General features: G+C 38.0%; 1 protein-coding gene across 6 annotated transcripts in view; it reads right to left on the bottom strand.

The window, feature by feature from the left end:
• Adgrg2 (adhesion G protein-coupled receptor G2) overlaps positions 1–19,113 on the bottom strand; it is a 131,102-nt gene that overhangs the window by 46,525 nt on the left and 65,464 nt on the right. The window contains exons 4-9 of one of the 6 annotated variants that reach the window (XM_021245344.2): positions 13,111–13,146; positions 10,588–10,635; positions 10,471–10,494; positions 8,807–8,845; positions 6,856–6,897; positions 4,449–4,502 (exon numbers count right to left, since the gene is read on the bottom strand). In XM_021245344.2, coding sequence (XP_021101003.1) covers positions 4,449–4,502; positions 6,856–6,897; positions 8,807–8,845; positions 10,471–10,494; positions 10,588–10,635; positions 13,111–13,146 — 243 coding nt within the window. The remainder of the gene's footprint in view (positions 1–4,448; positions 4,503–6,855; positions 6,898–8,806; positions 8,846–10,470; positions 10,495–10,587; positions 10,636–13,110; positions 13,147–19,113) is intronic. The other 5 variants (XM_013066050.3, XM_021245348.2, XM_021245351.2 and 2 more) reach the window with 5 other exon arrangements.

Genomic DNA, 19,113 nt, shown 5'->3' with positions numbered 1-19,113 from the left:
TAGGTTTGCTACTGAATAAGGCCAGTTAGCAAATACTTGAGATTTTATGGACCATATAATCTCTGTGGGAACTTCCCAACTCTGCATGCAAGCAGCCATAGACAATATGTAAGTAAATCGGCATGGCTGTGTGCCAATAAAACTTTATTTACAATAACAGATGCTTGGCCAGGTGTGGTGGTGTACCCCTGTAATCTCAGCACTTGGGAGGCTGAGACAGGAGGATCCCTTCGAGTCCAAAGCCAGCCTGGGCTACATGGTGAGTTCAAGACCAGACTGAACTACACAGCAAGACCTTGTCTCAAAACAAAACAAAACAAAAACAGATGGCCGACCATATCTGGTTTGTCAACCCCCTTGATGGGCTGGAAGTACTGCTGCTGCCACTACCTCTTCCTCCTTCTGTCTTAAGTACTTAGCATTGAACCCAGGGCCTTTGCACTGAGCTATCACTGGTCATCTCACACTAAGTTGCTAAGTTGCCTAGGCTGGGCTTGAACTTGTGATTCTCTTACCTCAACCTCCCAGAGTACTGGGTTACAGGAATGCTCATTTTCTTTTACTGCACTCCAAAGTACAACTGATTCTCATAGCTATATAGCCTATGGTCTACTTCCACTTAATAATGGCTGGCAAAACCACTGGATGAGTGATTAACATGATTTATTCCATCAACTTTTCTACTGAGAACTTCCAACTTTTACATATTCATTCTGAAATTTCAACTAATATAGTATAATTAAAAGCAAAAGTACTTTATATCTATGTAAAATTAGTTGACCATTTAAAAAAACTTAGCTTTTAAAAGTTTATTTAGGTTCTCTGCATATGCATGCACTGCCACTCAAAGTTTGCCTCCCTCTCCTTGTTGAGCGCATGGAGTTTTGTAAATGTGCTAGGAGCACAGTGGTTCTGGTTGCACACAGCAACTAAGAGGCCACTGTTTTTTGACCCTCACTGTAACTCTTCTTGATCACCTCCTAGCTTCTTCATCAACCTCCATGTCCTTTCATAGACCCAGATTGGCAAACTGCAAGAAGCAAAAGTTTCTAGTTTCCGGCAGGATATCATGGGGTTTGTGGTGCCAAAAGACTTGGTTCCCAGATGAGGCTGTTTTCACCAGAAACTAAAACAAATGGTCAGTTCAGTCATTTAATTTGGACAAACCTTACTCCCACCAGCTTTCTGGCATATGTTATTCAAGATGACCAGATTTTTTTCCCTTATACGCTTCAAACACTTCTCAAACCTCATGTAGACATAACAGAACTAGTCACCATCCCAAAACAGATGAAGCACAAAAAATAACGACATTACAATCCAAAAATTCATTTGGACCCAGAAGAGACCTAGAATAGCAAAAGCAATTCTAGGCAACAGAGACATGGCAGGGGGTATCATAATCCCCAACTTGAAACTATACTACAAATCTACTGTGATAAAAACAGCATGGTACCGGCAAAGAAACAGACCCGAGGATCAGTGGAATAGATTAGAAGATGCAGAAACAATTCCAGTCATACTCAGCCACCTCATCTTTGACAAAGGAGCCAACCATCTTCACGGGAGGAAAGATAGCCTATTTAATAAATAATGTTGGAAAAACTGGATTTCAACCTGCCAAAGTTTAAAACTAGACCCATACCTATCACCATGCACTAAACTAAGATCGAAGTGGATTAAAGATGTAAATATTAAGACAGAAACACCAAACTTGCTGGAAAGTAAGTTAGGTAGAACTCTTGAAGACATTGGCATAGGAAAAGACTTTATGAACAAAACCTCAGTAGCATGGGAACTAGCACAAAGAATCAACACCTGGGATCTCATCTTATTAAAAAGCTTCTGGACTGCAAGAGAAACCACCAACAGAGCTAACAGACAACCTACGATGTGGGAAAAAAATTTTAGCAGATGTACCTCAGACAAAGGACTACTATCTAGAATATATAAAGAACTTTAAAAATTCTGACCCCCCAAATTTAAAGACCCAATTCAAAAATGGACATCTGAAATGAACAGACATTTCTCAAAGAAGTAAAAGCAGCAAATAAACACATGAAAAAATGTGCAATATCACTGGTCATTCGAGAGATGCAGATGAAAAAAACACTGAGATTCCACCTCACCCCAGAAAGAATGGCTGCTATCAAGAAAGCAAGTAATAACAAATGCTGGTAGGGGCGTGGGGAGAAAGGAACCCTTCTTCATTGCTGGTGGGAGTGCAGACTGGTGCAACCACTGTGGAAATCAGTGTGGAGATACCTCAAAGAAGTAGGACTAGAGGTCCCATTTGATCCAACTATTCCCCTGCTGGGTGTCTTTCCAAAGGAATTAAAAGAATCATACCACAGCGATATATGTGCACCCATGTTTATAGTGGCACAGTTTTTAATAGCGAAAGCTTGGAAACAGCCCAAGTACCCATCAACTGGAAACTGGAAAAAGAAGATGTGTTTTTTTTTTAATACAATGGAGTACTACTCAGCCATAAAGAACGAGAAACTAGAGACATTTTTAGCTAAATGGATGCATAATGAGGCCATTCTCTTAAGTGAAATAAATAGGACACACACATGTAAATACCAAATAGTTTCTCTGGTGTGAGAAACTGAAAGTGTAAATAATGAATAAATGAAAGTGTAAAATGAATAATTGGTCATTTGAAATTGGAAGAAAAGGTCCAAAGGGGCAGGGGAAGTGGGAGGGGAAGGGGAAAGGAAAGAAGGTAAAGGAAAAATTATGAGAAAAGGAAAAAATGGAAACAAAGTCATTATAAATAGGGAAGGGTGGAGGAGGTGAAGGGTGCACAGGTAATGGGGAAAAAATAAGAATCAAGATACATCATGTACAGGTACAAGCACCCAATGATAAATGTAACTGTACTATATACCTAAAATGTACCAATAAAAGAATTTAAGGAAAAAAAATAATGACATTATAGGGAATTCAGTTAAAAAAAGGTTAAGATCAAAGAGGGAAGGAGGAGGAAAAGGGAAGAGAAAGTTATACAATATATGAAAATAAAACGTGTCCAAGAAGTTTTCTCTTTTTCTTAATTAAAACCAGCTAATAGTCTACCCGGAGCAGAAAACTCAAATGAGCAGATCTTTCACCACATATTAGAAAGCGTTTGTGAAACATCCTTTTGGTAAGAAATGTCATTTTCTATCTATCCAACTTTAATTTATTTTACCTGAAATTGTTACCTGTTACAGTTTATACCTAGATGTTCCTCAAAAGCATCGTGTGCTCACACGTGGGGCTTTTAGGAGGTGAGTGGATTGCGGGGCTTGTAGGTGACTTGGTATTAGGGCTTCCTCTGGTCGGAAGAGGCAGTCACGGTGGGGCGCAGCTCCTGCCTTTGTTCTCTGCTTCCTATCTGCCATGCCATAGGCAGCTCTCCTCCACCACACCCCTTTGCCACCATGCCCCTCTGCCATGCTGCCCTGCCTTGCAGCCAGCTGACTGTGGACTAAAATGTGAGCCAAAATAAACCTCTCCTTCCTTAAATTGTGCGTGCTGGGTACTGTGTTCCAGCAGTGAGAAAGTGACTAAGACATTACCTATGTATTTCAAACAAATTATAACACTATTGCAAGGAACAGAATAAAAGGAAAAATTCCTCTAACGATTGTTTATTACTAGAGTTATATCAAGACTTTAATATAAAATACCTTGTTACTTCCTCTTCTCTCTTCCCATGACATCATATCCAGTTCTCTCTATTCCTATGACCTCCTATCACACCATATTTTTGTTTTTCACATTTATTTTCATTGGTTTTAATAAGGAAGGGAGCCCACAGAGCCAAATCAATGTGAGAAAAGTGGTTGTTTCATTCCTGTAGCCCATGGCATAAGAGGAAAATATTCCTATTTCAAAAATAGTACGTTCTCAAGAGATTTTCACCTCAATTTTTAAAAATAGTGAACAGTCATAGAGATGGCAAAACACACCATAAACACTGCTGGAATTAAACATTTAATTGAACTGGGTGTAGATGAGTTTTCAACATTCTAGCAGTCTGGTTTATTTTATTCTTAGCACAGGACAACATCCTGTTTCTAAACTATAATCCTTAAGGTTCTAGAAAAAGCTTGAGGAATTTACATATAAAAAGTAACTGAATTATTAATAACAATTTCAGTGCTAATTATGTTCACAAATTAACTCTAAGAGTATTAGTTATGGATTTAAAGCCTTAGTACAAACTATGCTGTAGAGCTGTATGACTCATATTAAAGAAGTTAATCCATCATCTAGAAAATAGGAAGATAATTTCAGCCAGATCAAACATTTGCTTTTTTATTCAGGACTATTGGTAGCCAGTGGTATGAAAAGAGATAGGTCAGAGAGGCACATACATACATAACAAGAAAGAAACAAATCATTTTTCCATATGGAGCAAATTTATCTGGTAATGTGTAATGTACATAAGAACTAACCTGAGTCATTGCAAATAGTTGACAAGTTGCAGATATTTTTCTGGGATTTGACTCCTGAAATAAATAAATAAATAAATAAACAAACAAACAAACAAATAACCAACCAACCCAGCTGGTTAAGCCTATCAATACTTGTAATTATATACTACACTGTGAAGAAAATTCACAAAGGAAGGCATCAAATGTGGACCAAATAGACCAAGGAGCTGAATATAATTGGCTGGATGAATTCCACAAAGACTAAAGGAATGAGAGTTTTCATTTAGTTGGTCAGCTATGGGACTTGAATCTTTACTATTCTTTAGTTTACCAGTTCTGACTCTGAACGCTTTCCAAAAATTTCTGTCCCATTCCCAATGAACCCCTCTCCTGTCTGACAGAAACAGAGTACCATGGAAACAAACCAATTTTAGAGACTGTAAATGGAATAGCCCTCAATTCCATTTTCTCCTTCTTTTCCTGGGTAGGAGAGTCTGGAACCCTCTTGTGTTGATCTTACCTCTTTATGTAAATGTATGTATTAAATAACATTAATGACATTATGTTGTTTCGTGAGAAAAAAACTACAAAATTCAAAACACATTTTCTGAGCACCTACTATATTCTACAGATTTGGGGAGGTTCCAGATACAGACCCTGCCCGTAAGGAGCTTAAAATCTAATGGGTAATCCCAGCCAGTAAATAACAAGTATTAGTGATGGCCAGGACGTCAGACAACACGGAAATACAAAGGAGGCTGAGGTGAATGAGAGATGAAATGAGACATACTGGAACACTTCATACAGATTAATCTGAAAAACACTTTCTCCTTTGGTTAAAGGGGAAATACATCACTTCTTTAATTTAAAAAGTGTTTAAGGTTTTCTTCCCTAGAAATCATTCCTTCCTTAATTGTATCCTTTTGGTGAAGTGTAAGAAATCCATATTAAATGGGAGAGGCAAATGCTGACAATGTACTAAGCAAACTGCCAAGAGGAAAAAAAAATGTTATATCAAGGAATCTTTCGGTCTCCTTGCTGAGTCTTATTCGGTCAGAATTATATATGCAATGCTCAACTGCTAGTTTATGTCCATTGCATATTATAAGTCCTCAGTTTTGTTCCTATGACAAAACTACTTTGGATAAAAGCTAAAATTATAATTTGACTTAGTGCATATGTATGGTTTCTGCCAGAATGATTTACTGGTGTATAGGCATCATGCTTCAGCTAAAAGTTTTGATTCTGTGAACAAACTGAATTTAGTTGCCAAGTCACCTGACATGTAGATTCCTATACTGTTCCACAGCAATGTTAACCACACCAAAAGAGAAAGATTTCATTTTAAATACGCTTACTTATAGATATAACTTATTATGACATACAAATGAGGCAAATATAGAATATATAGATGGTAGGTAGAAATATTTGCAATGTCCTTTAAACCACTCGCCCACTGCTCGCTAAGTCTTTCATTCTACCATGTCTCATTTTTCTCTCAATTTTACCTACACCTCCATTTCCACTGATGTGTATCTTTTTGCTGCTCATTCATACTGAAAATTTTCTCTCCTATTTCTAGGGCTATTATCTGTAATCTCCCCCAAGGACATGGCCACAGGCCATTCCTTAAATCCTGAGCGAGAAAACTGTCAGAAAAGGGCCAGATAGTAAATATTTTAGGCTTTGTGGGTCATATGGTCTCTGTTGCAACTACATGATCTACCATTCTATGTAGCAGAAAAGTAGCCAGAGGAAACACGTAAACAAATGGGAAATGACAGTGTTTCAATAAAACTTCATCTACAAAAAGAGGAAGCGAGTCGGATTTGGCTCATTGGTAATAATTTGCCAATCCCGGCTTAAAATTAACAAGAAGCCTTTGTTAAGCATGTCTGTGTAATCTTGCAGCAGGTACTTTAAAGTACTGTACATCCTTTCCTTGCTTTAAAAAGAATTTGAGGTTCATCTCTAACTCTTTCACTCATTTCATACTGTTGATAAACTCATTACTACTAGCCCTTCTATTTCCTATGCCTCTTAGACATCTTAGAAATATTTGTGGGGCTTGGGGTGTAGCTCAGTGGTAGAACACATGCAGCCCTGGGTTCTAACCCAACAGAAAGAAAAAAAACCAGGAAAGACTTGTGGAGTCATTGCCTTTATCTGCATGCATGTTCATGTTAGCTGCTTGATGTCCTCCTTAGATTAAAAGATTCCTGAGAGTGGGTTCTGTGCCTGATCATTATTATCTAGCCCCAAACACCTAGTACAACTTCAGGTACCCAGTGCATCCATGTCTATTCATTAAGAACAGATTTTATTTTTTAAAAGATAGGAAAAAAGAGGAAGAAATTATAAACACCAGCCATTTGCTTAATTTTACTTTAGTTATAAAAAAGAAAGCCTTGATATTGATAAGTCATACCTGATGCATTGAAGGTTTTTACTATAGTGATTTTAGTTTTTTCTGCAAAGAAGCAATTTAGATATTAGAGCAGAATTGTTGCTTGTTTTTTTAAAAAACAATTTGCCATGAGCATCATTTTTTAAAGTGAAGTGCTAAGAAAATCACACTGTTGACATCTTTAAGGCACTACTGGTGATCTCGGCAGCAGTGAATGGACTCATATACATGGAACATGCGGCATTGCCGTGGGCTGGTCTGCCATTACACACCCCAGTGCTGTGTAATTCTGCTTCAGTTTCCAGGTGCTGCTGCTAGACCAATGAATTTGATTTTACACTTCAGATATGTAAAATTAAGTCACTATCAGAACCTTCAGGTGATAGGTTGTAAAGAACAGGTGACTCAGAGTAAAAAGTAATGTGAATCAGAATAAATGGAATCTAAAACATTGCTGCTATAGTCTACAATCAAGCACCCTGCTATTTTCTTTAGGAGTTAATTTAATACTATCTCCCCTGTACTGAGATAAAATTATTCTCAGAAAGGTAAGACCATCCAGCTATGGTCAAACAACAAGCCCACGGCAGAACCAGGACTGTTGAAAGTTAGGGACTCATAAGCAAACATTCACCTGCTTTGAAGAAGCAAACATTAGAAATATCTGTTCAGCATGGTTTGGAGACAGAGTCCATGGTTTATTCCCCAGATAATAGCGAATCAGGTTCAGAAATCCTTACTGTAAGGATAGTCAACTACAAGAGGCTGCATTCAGGGCACAGATTTGCCGAGAACCTCTGTCTCTTAGGGAAGATGGGAAAAATCTGAAGAAAAGGCCAAGGTCAGAGCTTGGAGATACACTTAAGAACAATGTTAATACAGTTTCAGAAACCTCATGTGTGTGTTATTGTTGAGTTCATTTCAATGTGTGGCCCACTGGGAATGGTTGGTGGTAGCTGTAAAGGCAGACAGCTTTTTGTGTCATCATTAACAATCCTTTAAATACATTATATTATATTCCCCAATATTCTTTTCCAGAGGAAAAAAGCACAATTATGAAATGAGTTTCTGATTTTAGTAACTAAAGTGCTTTTGGGGAAAATATTCAACCTCACCAGTAATTAAGAATGAAAAACAAAATCTAAGGAATTGAGAGCAAGATTTAATAATACATAATGTAGTCTCAGCAAAGACACAGTGACATTCTCATCCGCTGGTGGCAGGGATGTTGCTGGGTACAGCCTTTCTAGAAGGTAATTGGGAAGGAGGTATCGAGGGCCTTAAGACAGTCACACTGCTGACCCAATATATCCAATCCTTGGAATGTATCCTACAGAAATCAGGGATGAATGTAATGATGTTGGCACCAGGATGCTCATTGCAACAACTTCTATTAAAAAAATAGAAACAACTTTAATGTTCAACATATGGCACACAATGGAATATTATCAAGCCATTAATAGCAAGGGACACTAGCAAAAACTTACAACTTAATATGAAGTCAAAGAGCAAGATAAAAAAATCTATAAACTCTTGACTATTTTGCAAAGGATATATACATAGGGTATATGTATATAAATACACATGATACTGAATAAAATACATACCACATTATTAACAGTAGTAGTCTTAGAAAAGTAACATTAAAGATGATTTCTATTTTCTTCTTTGTATTCCTCTATATTTTCCATTTTTTATGAGCCAGTATTTCACGATGGTAATCAAAACAACAATACATGCTATTTAAAATGGAGTGCTATAGCTACAATAGCTCGGAAGTTTGGGAGTGCGGTGACAATAGAATCACAGTTCAGTGTCAAAACCAAAGGAGTAATATATCAATAGTTGAAGGTACAAGAAAGTGAGCAAAGAGACAAAGGAAACTCTTTTCTAACCCAATGGACCACACAAGTGAGAAACCCAAGAAGCCACAGAAGTCAAGCTATGACATTTGGAAATAACTTGATATTACCTGTTTTGTTTAAAGTAGACAATACGCTTGAAGTGGCATCTGAAATAAAATAATAAAAATTAGCATAACTACTGGCATGGTGAACAAATATGAGTTTTCCCAAGTTCCTTTAACATTTCGCTTTTCCCCAAATCTGGGAAAAACTGAAGAGAGTTTTGCACAAGCCAACTGGCATTACTAAATGCAGCTGTTCCCCGTCCTCATCACCTTGTCCGTTCTTCCACGCCCAGAGACAACTGCCTAGCAAACGTTCATTCCTTCCAAATGTGTTTCCGAAATGTCAGTTGTGTGTCTAACACATAGCAATACTCCTATAATCACAGATTTACATAAAGTCGTATGTTGCTTAATATTTTGTCCCCTTTTTTCTCTATAATAATGAAAGTCCCTAAGGAACACGGAATTATAACACTAATACCATCTTTAATACCAACTTTAACAGATAACCTTGGAGCTGCTTAATACATTTTTACCAGTGGTATACTCTTATAAAGTAACTTGAAATAATTCTACTTTAAATTTTGATTTTTGTTGTATGAGTATGAGGGGAGAGGTACTGGGGATTGAACCCAGGGCTTTCACACTGAGCTACCTCCCCAGTCCTTTTTTTTTTTTGTACTGGGGATTGAACTCAGGACCTTGCACATCCCCAGCCCCCTACTTTTTCTTGTTTTTAAGATATAGTCTCATTAAGTTGCTAAGTTGTCTGGCCTGGGCTCAAATTTGCAATCCTCCTGCCTCAGCCTCTCAGAGTGCTGAGATTACAGGTCTGTACTACCATGCCCAGCAAAATTGGATATCTTAAAACATTGCATTTAACTAGCTCTTAAAAAAACCTTATTTTGATTCTGATTTTAAAATCATTTTAAAGTCTACTCCATTAGTATCTCTTTAAACGAAGATCATTCTGGAATTTATTATTCTGGATGAAATTTTAGGAAAAACAGGCATGTATTACATCACCACACTTAAACACACACACACACACACACACACACACACAAACACTCAAAAACTGCGGCCAAAGCTAAACTGAAAATATTCTTGTCACTGTAAAAAGTAGTTACACATAAAATGATAATCTTTGGCCCTCCCCCATTGGGCTGAATCTGAATTTAAACCAGTTTTGATCAGAGAGAAGGAAACAATGTACTGCCCTGCCCTGCCCATCTCCCTCAAATATAGCAAAGTTCTTTGTCCTTTTCTCTAGCACGATAAGGCCATTTTTTTCTCTTTTCATACTATTTAAAAATTGATAAAATCATCTGTAAAAAAGGCTGTCTTTGAACATCCTGTGCCTCCAAATCTATGTTGAATCATGTTGAAGTCACTGGATGTGCTTTTCACATTTAAACAATCTGTCGTGTAAAACTTGTTGGCACTGTGTTGGAGAGCAAGTGAAATGGAACTCAAAATGTGATCAATATTCTTTTCTTCTTCTAGAACAGTTAGAGTGTAGGAGTGCTGGGAGAATTTTATCATTTAGCCAGAAAGTTTAGATCACACTCGAGGGTTGACAGGTTTTGGTTTTGGTTTTCTGGGTTATTTGAAATTATTCAGTGTATGAAGAAATAATATAGAGATGGAAATCTTCAACAACATTCATTATACTTCTATTCACATTAAAGGTTATCAATTTTCACTTGCTTCAGAAAAATTCTTACCGTTGAGGCTTGTAGTTTCAACCTCTTTTTGTCCCAAGGAGAAAAACAATACAAAGGTATAATTAAAACTTAACAAATTGGGCTAAATATAGTTTTAAAATTTTTAAAAAATCTTGCCTGGAGTACCATTGGAGAAAGGGACAAAACTGACAAGAGATGATTCAGCTGCAAGAGAGACAGAGAGAGAGAGAGAGAGAGAGAGAGAGAGAGACAGAAAATTAAATATATACTTTAAAATAATTATTTATTATGTTTTAAGGAATCAGATCTTTTGAGATATAATTATAAAATAAATGGAAAACATGGTATGAGACCCATGATCACAAAGCTCTGCTACTAACTATGAAATATCATGGAAATAAGTTTAGGAACTACTTCAAAATTAAAGAAATACTACTTTCAAAAAATTTCAGCCAAGAGAGTTCTAGAAAATGTTTTAAATAACTTGTTGAACTATAATCATGAAATATATTGGCACACTGGCTCCATTCTGTTATAATGATGCTTGGCAGCTCTTTCCACTGTGAGTTTAGGATTACAAAAAAAGCAATTGCTACTACTCAATATTGTACTACCTAACAGAATTTCCCAGTAAGCTATTTTAAAATATGGCTGCTATTAAGACAATCAATCAAGTTATAAGTTTCCGGTAGAACGACTCCACTTACACTAACACATCAACCTATGACACACATCTTGCATGTTTAAATATTAAAAGGATCCAATGACTTGACCTCTACCTAAACAAAGGAAAAACAAACACAAATATTTTACAACTAAAATTAAGTTTTGCAGTAGGGAGGCTGATTTGCAGCCTGTGTGGCCAAAATCTGGGTGTGTCAAGGTGCTTGGCTGACCTGTCTGTTTTGGGCTGCTCATGCGTTGGCTGAAACACATCCTGTCTGTCTTTCCCACATTATTTCTTCCATATTTCATCATTTACTAAGTTTATCTTTTTTAATACCAAGGATATTTCTTCAGGAGTGCGACAGTTCCTGCGCAGCACAACTCAAAGTGTGGAGAAGGACTCCTTTGTTCTTGGGGCAGAACCAAATCATTGGCTAAAGGCAAGTTTTAGTTATTGACTAGTAATTCTTCTGAATGTTGATAAATGGTGGCGTCATGTAAAGAACAGGCCTGTAGGCACAGCTGCCTTTAATCCTTGAAGCTACACTGGCCCTTACCTACCTCTTTGTGCAGCTCTTCCCCAAGGCATCCAGTATCCAAGTTGGGACAAAAACCAGGGTGTGCCCCCAAAGCCGCATTCCCCATTCCATGAAAACAAGATTTTGCAGATATCACCATGATTAAGTTTGTTGAACGGTATTTTACTGGAAAATTTTATCGTACTCTGGGAGCTCAACATCTAGAGGGCACACTGGCACAGTCAAAACACCTAGGGCTTCAGAGGCTTGCAGTCCAGGTGTCAAATCTTTGTTCCCTAACTTAGTAAGTCATATTAATGATAGTTATTATTTATCAAGGATTGACTCTGTGCCAGACACGTGTGTTATCTCATCTGATCTTTGCAAATATCCAATAAAGCAGATACTGCTATTCTCTCCAGCTTACAAAGGAAGAAACTGTGGCAAAGGTTAAGGAATTTGCCCAAAATCAGAGCTGGCAATGGAGGTGTGAGGATTTTGGTTAAATTCAAACTTCAATAGTCTGGCTCCAGAGGATGTGTGAATATGAGCAAGTTTTCCTTCTGGGCCTCAGTTTTCTCATCTATAATATGAATATAATGAGTCCTACATTGTAAAGTTGAAACGGAGGAGATGATGTCTGAGGATTTCCAGGCACATAGTATGTGCACAGTATGTGCACAAGAAGGAACTGCCTTTATTATTAATTTGATTTAATTAAATGAGTGAATAACAACAGTAGGTCATTTTCATACAACTAAGGATAGAATGGGAGTTGCCTCACACCTCACCATTCTAACATATATGGTATGCCAGAAAGAATACAGAAATAAGAATCAGGGAAGCCATGGGTTGCCTCCATGATTTGGGCAAGAAGCTGTGAAATCTTAGACAAATTACTCAGCTGTTCCAGGTTTCATTCCCTCATCAAATAAGGGGTGGGACTGGACCACTTATCTCTAAGGTCAAGGTCCAGCTAAGAGTCTTGAGTTGGGGTACAGATCTTAGTTCCTGCCAAATGGATTCTAGCTACAATTTTCTCTTTAATTTATTTGCTTTTTCACTCTAGTGAGTGCCTAGCTCTTAGAACCCCTTTGAAAAATATTCTTTCAGTGAGGGCACTGAGGGAGTACGTTTAAGAGAAAATCTCATCCTGTAAATATAAGAACAAGTGGCATGTTTAATTTCTTGATACTCTTTAGGAAACTTGTGAACTAGAATGCCAAAAATAACTGAAGAACTTCGGCAACTACCATAATGAAAATCCACACTTTATTCCCCAGCTCTGTTGGCAATATAGAAGGATCAATATGCCTGTCTTCGTATCTATGTTTGCTATTGATTTTCCAGATGTAGGTTTAATGACATAATTTAATTAAGCTACTTGGAGAAAAACAATTTTGCTGTATCAGACCATATGCCATATTAGGGGGAAAACTTTTAGAATAATAATTTTCCTAAAATTCCCCAGTCATAAAATAATAAATAGTCTTACCAGATGTTGATGACAAATTGGAATTATCAGCATTTTCTGTTGAAGAAAAAGGTGATTCAAAATTAGCTAAGTTTATGCACAAATTTGTGGGAGTGTAACATCTATAATGGCAATGAATGTAAATTGAGTTGTAAACAGCTACCAAAAGAGGGCAGTATATTCATTTACTATTATTTTGAACACCCTGATACAGTGCTTTTCAACTCTCTGGTGAAGCAGTCCTCCCAATTTTTAACTCTATTGTATTATATAATGGTTTGGTGCATTTCAATCTAAAAGTGATGGCTAAGAACTTTAGCTGTTGGGTAATACTCTATAAAATGTGTAGAAATAAATGTATACGCCTGCATAAATTACACTTCCACCAACTGCACTTCTTTTTAGCACAGACTTTGTGCCTATTATTGCCACAGCTTGATCATGAGTTCAATTACATCAGACATCACTGGATGTATAAACTGCAAGAGCTGCTGTGTTAGTTCTTTTGGGAACATGCTCAGACCCCTAAAAATAAAAGTAATTCTATTTTTTCTCTATGAAAAATAATACATGCTTACTGGAGAAACTCCAGAAATAACAGGTAAACAAAAGAAGAAAAAAAAAACTACCTAAAGTCTCATCACTTGGAGATAATATTAATATTTTAGCATATATTCTTTTCTATGTGTACACCTACATGTGCATATATATGCATACATGCATTTATATATTTATATGTATAAGAAGGATCACACCACAAAAAACTAGTTATAACTTGATTTTTGTGTTAGTATGTCCTGAAAATTGTTCTATATTATTAAACAATTTTCCACAAAATTGTGATGGTTGCATAGCATTTCATTGATTAGATGTGTCACTTATATAACAAATTTCCTTTTACTAGGCATTTTGGTGTGGGTAATTTTTCATAATTACAAACAAGTCTAGACTTTTGTATACATATATGGCTATTTCTTTCAAAAACGCCAGGAATTTTGATCGTCAAAATGCCTTACAGAACACTTGAACCAATCATACCACCCTTTGCTATACACAAGAGTTTTACTTCCCCAACCCCTCACCACATAGGGTGTTGTGCTTTTTAAAAATGTTTTTAATTACAAAAGAATAGTTCTTTTCTTAGTGGTATTCTGGCATACAATCAGTAGCAGAAAATAAGTATGTTTAGAAACTAAAACTGCCTGATGAAACATACCTAGTGGCCTCTAGGAGCTTATTTTACTGAAATGATGACAGGGTACGGATTACTTCATGGGATAATTAAAATCACAGTTCTGCTAGAAAGCAGGACTGAATGAACCCTCAAGTCCCTAATTCCCCTGCAGCCAAGAGCAGGTAGAGTGGTTAGGTGCCTTGGGGTTCTAACTTAATTGGAATTACTGCTTTCTTAGTCTTAGTTCTTCAATATAGCCCCTGTGCTACTTTAATATGCAACCAATCGAAGAGTGTGTTCAGTTAACTTTTTAAAGGGTTAATTTAAAAAATACTCTTGGTAGCAGCCATTCACATTTTAGCATGAGTTAATTTCAACCGGCTGAATTCTTCTGTTCATCTAGCAAAGCTCTACCACACTGGGCACTGGGGAAAAAAAACCAACATTCAATACAGGCTACCCTGAGAATGACACTTGTCAGCGTGGGTAAGTGAAGTGGGGTGGGGCAGGAGCGTGGCAAAAGCAGGAAGCAGGATGAAGCCACTGGGAGAGAGCTGAGTATCAGAGAACCAGAAACAAGAGTCATGTTGAACGACAGCAAGAGCTAATACTGCTTCCTTTACAACTTGGCCCAGTGGCTGACCATAGCCAACAATGGTCTCTATGTCCAAATCTTTTGATCCAGAGAAAGGGGTTCATTTGAGTTTCACCTTTTAGATATTAGAGGAAATGGGCAACTCAAGGATAAGAAGGAAGCCAAAGGAGAGAAGGAAGTTTCCTGAGGCACCCACAAAACTGGGCTGCCACATCTGGGTAGACAAGTTTGACAGCTACAGACTCACAATCAAGAGCTAAAATTTGATCAAAACAGAGATTTTGTTGATTTTGATCACAGGCAGAGCTAGCCTCTGTGGAACTTCCATGGCTTCTAGGATTTTCCACAAGAACAGATAATGATCTACTTTTAAAATTTATTTATGTATTTTGGTTTATTTTGGTTTTCGCTATGTAGTTCAGGCTGGCCTTGAACTCACTATGTAGCCCAGGCTGGCCTTGAACTCGCAGCAATCCTCCTGCCTCAGCCTCTTGAGTGCTGGGATTACAAGCGTGGGCCACCATGCCTGGGTCCTATTTTTTAATTAGTATATGTTTGTCATATATCATGTTTACATTCCTTGTGGGGAATTGGTTCATGTACATACCACATCTTAATTCCCTTTTTTCTTCCCTCCCCCTCCTTTTCTTCCTTCCTTCCTCCCTCCATCTCTTGATCCTCTTCCTATTTGAGAAAGCTCTATCTCCCTACTTCCTATTATCTATCTCCATGTTTATAGCAGCACAATTCAAAGCAGATAAGTCTTGGAAGCAGCCTTTATTAATCAACAGGTGAATAGACAAAGAAAATGTGGTATTTATTCACAATAGAGTTCTATTCTGCCATAGAGAACGACAACTTGAGTCATTTGTAGAAAAATAGATGCACCTTGAGACCATACTGTTAAGGGCAATAAATCAGAAACACAAGCTTAAATATTGCATGGTTTCTCTTATACTAAAAACCCAAAATATAAAGACAATGATCTACTTTGATGAAGGGAGGAAATCTAATAAATTAAGGCTAGATTTTTAAATTATTATTGTCTACTTTCTTCTTTTGGCATTTTTGCCCCCTTATGGGGACCCAATTGCTCAGTGATTCACTTTTTCTGTCTCTTATGATGCTCCATATCATTCCTCCTGGTCCAACAGGAAGATAGCCCCACAGGCCTTACACTTTGCTGAGTATCAGCCTATGTTTCTCTTGGGCTCTCTCCCAACTCACTTCCCATTTATTACAATGGAGGGGTGGTCGTCGTTTTCAATGAGTCATATATTTGGGCTCCACACCACTCTTAGGAGACAAAACATTTCCATCGCTAAAAAGATTCATAAACAAAGGAGGACATTTAAAATTTTCAGATTTTCCTTTGGAAACCTATAAACAGCAAATTTTAAAGCACTATTCATTTAGTGAAGTCTTGATTTAAGGCAATAAGTAAAAGTTTGTGATCTCCTTATAAAATTTACTCAATATCACTGGTGATTTTTTAAAAAGCAAATTCCATATTATGATAAGCAAGAGTTTAGAGAGCATAAGTTTTTAATGGAAGCCAAACAGAGCCAGAGAAACTGGAAACTCAAGAAACTGCCACCTTGATGAAGACTCTTTCCCTACATCACCTCCCCAGCATTTTTTTTCACGTTACTGCTACCACCTACCAAACTCCAATCCTACATGGCCAAGTGTGGTCCCAGCACTGCCATGTGAATGCCTCACTGTCACTGCCTCTCCAACTCAATATATCCAAGAACTCAGCCTCATCACTCCACATCATTTCTATACTTGATCCATTCCTAAATTTAACAGTGTTGCTGGTAACACCAGCCAAGTAATTCAAGTAGAAAACTTCAATGTACTAGTCTCCCGTTGCTGCTGTAACAAATTACCAGAAGCTCAGTGGCTTAAAACACAAATTTGTTGTCTTAAGTGTTGTGTAGAACAGAAGTCCACTACTAATCTCACCAGGCTGACATCAAATTGATGACAGGCTATGTTCCTCTCTGGAGGCTTTAAGGGAGAATCTGTTTCCTGCTTACTTGGGTTATTGGCAGCATTCAGTTCCTTTCAGTCATAGAAGCGAAGTCTGCATTTTTCTTGCTGGCTGTAAATTGAAAGCCATTCTCTCAGTTGAGAAGCCACCCATGTTTCTCGGCTTGTGTCTCATTCCTCCATCTTCAAATCCAGCAACAATGGGAGAGGGTTGAGGGATGTCTTTTCATATGCTGTAACTCCGACTCACTTTCTCTTTCACTTTTAAAAATTCACATGATTTGACTGTCGTACTCAGATAATCCACAATAATCTTCCCATCACATGGTCCTTAACTTGAATTGCACCTGCAAAGTTCCCTTTGCCCTGCAACTTTTTGCTCTGTCTTATAAAATTGGAAGTTTTAGAAGATGGCCCATTTATGTCAACTCTCTGACCCTCTAAAGCATGTTCTGGCTACAGAAGCTGATAAAGATGACACTCTCCTCTTTATATATTTAAATATTCATTTGGCATACACTATCTGACTACACTCACTTGGCATCTGGATATGTTATTTAACATTTCCACCACATCTTAGTTTTCTGCTGTTATAACAATACCACTGGCTGGGTAAATTACCAACAATAAAAGTTTCTTTAGCTCACAGTTCTGGAGGCTGGGAAGGCCAAGATGAAGGGAGCACATCTGGTGAGGGCCTTCTTACTACATCATAACATGGCAGGAGGGCAAATGAGCCCAGAAGACAAAGAGAGCAACAACTACCTCACTCCTTCAAGAATGGCATTAATCCACTGATGAGCTAGGAGCCCCCATGATTTAATCACTTCTCAGAGGTCCCACCTCCCAATACCATCACAATGAATTAAGTTGCAAAATAAGCTTTAGAGGAGACATTCAAACCATAGCACACTATATTTAAGGCAATTTAAGAATAGCAATCTAACACAGGGAAATAACACAAAGGTGAAGGCCTGGAGCAACTCAGAGGTGAGCAACAGCAGAAAGCTGCTGCCTTTTCTAGAGCTGGAGAAAGGACAGAGGTGAAGGTACTAGATCCCAGGGAACAGAGCCACATAGCAGGAGCTGAGACCACAGAGGAAGAGCTCTCCACTGAGATCAGAAGCAAGGAGCAGGCATAGCTATTAGAGATGCCAGTCAGTCAGACAGGGGGAGAAATACCTCAACTTCTCCTTTCTTCCTGTACCCCAATCTCCTACCACTACAACCCACTGACCAAACCTAGCTGGAAGCCAAGTGGCAAGAGGACACAGAAAACATGGCAAAGATCTAGGTCTCTTCAATACAAAACAGAGCTGGGGAAGAACAAGGAACTGATCTGAGAACAACAAGGCAAAATGACCTATGCAGAGTCCATGAAGACTTGAGAACACTTCCTGGATGACTATTACTCAGAATCTGAAGTGAGGAGGAGTGGTTATGCCTGCCAATCACAGGAGAGAGATTACTTAACAGATCTTACAGATGTGAACTAAAATATGCATTCAAATACACATCAAAAACAACAAAAATTCAGCAATTGTGACCCTCCACTGCCTAAAGCAGTGATCTCAATGACATACCCATTACTGACTCTTCCTTTTTTCTTAATGTCCTCTCCCTGCTCCTTTGATCATGATTTCTTGGGATCACCTTCAGCTATGGCTTATATCTAGATGCTCCCCCAAAGCCTCACACAGTCATAGGTGGGGCTTTTCAGAGGTGGCTGGATCTAGACTGTGTGACACTGGGATTGATTCATGGTGCTATGCTAAGATTAAGGCTGCCCCACCCTGGGCGTGAGTGCTTCCACCCTAAGGGCAGGTAGCCTTGTAGAAAAAGGCAGGTAGCCTCATAGAAAATAAGGGACAGAAAGAGGGTTGTTGCTTCGCTTGCAGCTTGCTGCCTTGTGCCTGCCATGGATTGTTTCTCTCTGCAATGCCCCTCTGCCATGCCTCCCTGCCTTGGAGCAGGCAACTCTGGATTGAAACCTCTATAAACTATGTGTTAAATAAACCTTTCCTCCTTTAACTTTGGGTGTCAGGCATTTTGTTTCAGCGACAAAAAAAGTAACTAAGACACCTTCAAAAAAAACCTACCTGCACCCAAGTCATGCAAGGACATGTTTAGACATTTCTGAATTTTTCATTTTCTCTCCACTATTTGACACTGTGGTAGATGTTAAGACTTCAAATGTGACACAGTTGTTTTAAAGCTGTGACTATGGTAATGCTGAGGAGTCTCTACTTTCAACACATTT

The sequence above is a fragment of the Heterocephalus glaber genome, unplaced genomic scaffold, assembly GCF_053883595.1.
Source record: "Heterocephalus glaber isolate CG9 unplaced genomic scaffold, H.glaber_assembly_v1.0 deba00001594, whole genome shotgun sequence".
In the NCBI taxonomy this organism is placed as follows: domain Eukaryota; kingdom Metazoa; phylum Chordata; class Mammalia; order Rodentia; family Bathyergidae; genus Heterocephalus; species Heterocephalus glaber.
The sequence above is the reverse complement of the archived record's forward strand: the minus strand, read 5'-3'. Positions and strand labels throughout refer to the sequence as shown.